The sequence below is a fragment of the Vulpes lagopus genome, chromosome 6 (assembly GCF_018345385.1).
Source record: "Vulpes lagopus strain Blue_001 chromosome 6, ASM1834538v1, whole genome shotgun sequence".
NCBI lineage: Eukaryota > Metazoa > Chordata > Mammalia > Carnivora > Canidae > Vulpes > Vulpes lagopus.
The window spans coordinates 71,471,585-71,476,642 of NC_054829.1; the positions used below are offsets into that span (position 1 = coordinate 71,471,585).

A 5,058-nucleotide genomic window follows, 5' to 3' on the forward strand; every position below is an offset into this window, starting at 1 on the left:
TGAGGGATCCCTGGGTGGTGCAGCGGTGTAGCGCCTGCCTTTGGCCCAGGGCACGATCCTGGAGACCCGGGATCGAATCCCACATCGGGCTCCCGGTGCATGGAGCCTGCTTCTCTCTCTGCCTATGTCTCTGCCTCTCTCTCTCTCTCTGCATGACTATCATAAATAAATAAAAATTAAAAAAATAAAATAAAATAAAATCATGAATGAGAAAGGAGAGATCACTACCAACACCAAGGAAACACAAATGATTTTAAAAACATATTATGAACAGCTGTACGCCAATAAATTAGGCAATCTAGAAGAAATGGACGCATTCCTGGAAAGCCACAAACTACCAAAACTGGAACAGGAAGCAATAGAAAACCTGAATAGGCCAATAACCAGGGAGGAAATTGAAGCAGTCATCAAACACCTCCCAAGACACAAGAGTCCAGGGCCAGATGGCTTCCCAGGGGAATTCTATCAAACGTTTAAAGAAGAAATCATACCTATTCTACTAAAGCTGTTTGGAAAGATAGAAAGAGATGGAGTACTTCCAAATTCGTTCTATGAGGCCAGCATCACCTTAATTCCGAAACCAGACAAAGACCCCACCAAAAAGGAGAATTACAGACCAATATCCCTGATGAACATGGATGCAAAAATTCTCAACAAGATACTAGCCAATAGGATCCAACAACACATTAAGAAAATTATTCACCATGACCAAGTAGGATTTATCCCCGGGACACAAGGCTGGTTCAAGACTCGTAAAACCATCAATGTGATTCATCATATCAGCAAGAGAAAAACCAAGAACCATATGATCCTCTCATGAGATGCAGAGGAAGCATTTGACAAAATACAGCATCCGTTCCTGATCAAAACTCTTCAGAGTGTTGGGATAGAGGGAACTTTCCTCATCATCTTAAAAGCCATCTACGAAAAGCCCACAGCAAATATCATTCTCAATGGGGAAGCACTGGGAGCCTTTCCCCTAAGATCAGGAACAAGACAGGGATGTCCACTCTCACCACTGCTATTCAACATAGTACTGGAAGTCCTCGCCTCAGCAATCAGACAACAAAAAGACATTAAAGGCATTCGAATTGGCAAAGAAGAAGTCAAACTCTCCCTCTTCGCTGATGACATGATACTCTACATAGAAAACCCAAAAGCCTCCACCCCAAGATTGCTAGAACTCATACAGCAATTTGGTAGCGTGGCAGGATACAAAATCAATGCCCAGAAATCAATGGCATTTCTATACACTAACAATGAGACTGAAGAAAGAGAAATTAAGGAGTCAATCCCATTTACAATTGCACCCAAAAGCATAAGACACCTAGGAATAAACTTAACCAAAGAGGTAAAGGATCTATACCCTAAAAACTATAGAACACTTCTGAAAGAAATTGAGGAAGTCACAAAGAGATGGAAAAATATTCCATGCTCATGGATTGGCAGAATTAATATTGTGAAAATGTCAATGTTACCCAGGGCAATTGACACGTTTAATGCAATCCCTATCAAAATACCATGGACTTTCTTCAGAGAGTTGGAACATATTATTTTAAGATTTGTGTGGAATCAGAAAAGACCCCGAATAGCCAGGGGAATTTTAAAAAAGAAAACCATAGCTGGAGGCATCACAATGCCAGATTTCAGGTTGTACTACAAAGCTGTGGTCATCAAGACAGTGTGGTACTGGCACAAAAACAGACACAAAGATCAATGGAACAGAATAGAGAACCCAGAAGTGGACCCTGAAATGTATGGTCAACTAATATTCAAAAAAGGAGGAAAGACTATCCATTGGAAGAAAGACAGTCTCTTCAATAAATGGTGTTGGGAAAATTGGACATCCACATGCAGAAGAATGAAACTGGACCACTCTCTTTCACCATACACAAAGATAACTCAAAATGGATGAAAGATATAAATGTGAGACAAGAGTCCATCAAAATCATAGAAGAGAACACAGGCAACACCCTTTTTGAACTTGGCCACAGTAACTTCTTGCAAGATACATCCACGAAGGCAAAAGAAACAAAAGCAAAAATGAACTCTTGGGACTTCATCAAGATAAGAAGCTTTTGCACAGCAAAAGATACAGTCAACAAAACTAAAAGACAACCTACAGAATGGGAGAAGATATTTTCAAATGACGTATCAGATAAAGGGCTAGATTCCAAAATCTATAAAGAACTTATTAAACTCAACACCAAAGAAACAAACAATCCAATCATGAAATGGGCAAAAGACATGAAGAGAAATCTCACAGAGGAAGACATGGACATGGCCAACATGCACATGAGAAAATGCTCTGCATCACTTGCCATCAGGGAAATACAAATCAAAACCACAATGAGATACCACCTCACACCAGTGAGAATGGGGAAAATTAGCAAGGCAGAAAACAACAATTGTTGGAGAGGATGCGGAGAAAAGGGAACCCTCTTGTAATGCTTGTGGGAATGTGAACTGGTGCAGCCACTCTGGAAAACTGTGTGGAGGTTCCTCAAAGAGTTAAAAATAGACCTGCCCTATGACCCAGCAATTGCACTGCTGGGGATTTACCCCAAAGATTCAGATGCAGTGAAGCGCCGGACACCTGCACCCCGATGTTTCTAGCAGCAATGTCCACAATAGCCAAACTGTGGAAGGAGCCTCGGTGTCCATCGAAAGATGAATGGATAAAGAAGATGTGGTTTATGTATACAATGGAATATTACTCAGCAATTAGAAACGACAAATACCCACCATTTGCTTCAATGTGGATGGAACTGGACGGTATTATGCTGAGTGCAGTAAGTCAATCGGAGAAGGACAAACAGTGTATGTTCTCATTCATTTGGGGAATATAAATAATAGTGAAAGGGAATATAAAGGAAGGGAAAAGTAATGTGTGGGAAATATCAGGAAGGGAGACAGAACATAAAGACTCCTAACTCTGGGAAACGAACTAGGGGTGGTGGAAGGGGAGGAGGGCGGGGGGTCGGGGGAATAGGTGACGGGCACTGAGGGGGACACTTGACGGGATGAGCACTGGGTGTTTTTTTGTATTTTGGTAAATTGAACACCAATAAAATTTAATTTATTAAAAAAATGAATCTATACCCAGAAAAAAAATACCTCCTATGTAATTTCTAATTGTAACATAGGATCAATCTAGCTTATAAAAAAAAACAACAAGATCATAAGTAATAGATTCATTCAAAACGTGAGGAAGAGCAATGCATTTTCATGGAACAGAATGAAAATCTCCACAAGCTCTTCACAAGGTGCTCTTTAAAAATGCCTTAAAAGGATATACCATGGCCAGTGATATATGTCCACACATTATATAAATGATCAGTAGAAGTCACTTAGACTTGTGGTTCTCTAGGGCATTCGATAACAGGTACTCAGAGGATAAGCTCTCCTGTCACCTCAGATTATTAACTTAGGAATAATATGAGCTCAACCAAGTCACTGATGCTCTAAAATCTTCCCTTTGTTTATATATAAAATAAACTACTTCTTTACCAGGTATTATATTACTAAAACAAAAAATATATGTAGTGGGATGAGTAGAATTCCTGGACTTCAATAAAAATACGTAATTATATTTCTATTCCCAAGAGTGAAAAAGCTAACAGAGACTTGAAAGAACATTGTACACATTCTGTTCACATTTCCTTGAACACGGACCACCTACAGGCTAAGTAAGAATCTCGGTATTTCTTTCTATCTCTTGACAGGTATCTATTCTTTCAAGCCTGTTCTATTTCTATTATTTTACGGGTACTTTATAGGTAGCGCCTGGAGATCTATTTATCAGGGCATTGGATATGCACATCTGTGTCATTTGCTTCAAGCTCCTTCATAGAGGTTTTTACCTACAAAGAATTTTCTGGCAAGAAAAAGGGCAAGAAAAGTAAGTGAAACAACAGCATCGATGCACCTAAGTTTAGGAGGAAAAACATATTGTAAGAGAAAGCTGAAATTGTAAAACTGCACAGGCTGCTGTGGGGGCAAATGCCCTCCCCAGGGAGGTGCTGGTGCTGCAGGCCCAGCGGCAGTTTGGGGGCAGGCTGCAGATCACCAGGGAGCACTGTGCCTCCACCGCACACAGGTAGGTGGCTGAGTCTTCCAGCTGAGAGGCCGTGACGTGGAGGGTGCTGGACTGGTCCTTAGCATTCAGTGTGCAGTTCAGCCTTCCGCTCTGCTTCATCCCTGAAGCTATGTAAAACAGCCTGGTGAGGCTGCCGTCCCCGGGATTCTGTCGGAACCACTGCACATTGTTCACTGTGCTAGAGTAATTGCACTTGAGGATAGAGCTGGCTCCCTCCTGCAGGCTCAGGGCTGAAGGGCTCTGCTCCACCTTCATCCCTGTCACTACTGCTTGAAAGAGAAAAACAAACACAAACGATATCACTGGAGAGCACTGATGCAGCTTTCAATCTCTCAACATCCCAAGACACACCACTGAGCATATAGGACCCTCTAGCTCAGTGTCAGCTCCCCCCACCACTGTGGCCCTGACCACTCCCCAACCCCCATTCTGGATCACCTCACTCACAGCAAACATGGACCCACAGGAGCCCCAGCAGAGCGTCCCAGTGTCTCTTCATGATTCCGTGTCTAGTCAATGAGGTGCCTTCACCCCTACTCTACAGAGTGCAGAGTCCAGGTCCAGAGAAACTCTGTTCTTACACTCAATCTGTTCCACTAGAATCACGGGGCACCAATCACACCTCAGTCCCATCATTCACAAAACTCGAGACTCCTCCCACAGTGCCCCAGTGACACTGCACAGTAATGTCTTCAAAATTGCACTTGCCAACACTGCCGAGGGAGAGGGGCAATATTTCCAGTATAGAAAGATATAAGAGTTCTTTTTCTTTTCATAAACACTTTACGTAAGAAATGTATGGGTTAGTGTGTGAGGAAAGGTGGATGATATTTCTAGAAGTGTCAGCATCTCTGGGTTATGCAGAACCTTGATAAATCATAAGGAAGAGTGACTCCATTCCCAAAATTGCATCATTGGACAGACAAGGTGAGAATTCAGTTATAGAAAAATAGTTGATC

The 5,058-nt window shown here is 42.0% G+C and overlaps 1 gene segment (V, D, J or C); it reads right to left on the reverse strand.

The window, feature by feature from the left end:
* Positions 1-3,837: 3,837 nt before the first annotated feature.
* LOC121492595 lies at positions 3,838-4,679 on the reverse strand. The segment is given in 3 exon segments: positions 3,838-3,877; positions 4,080-4,365; positions 4,547-4,679. Coding segments are annotated over 3 exon segments (378 nt in total).
* Between the last annotated feature and the right edge of the window lie 379 nt (positions 4,680-5,058).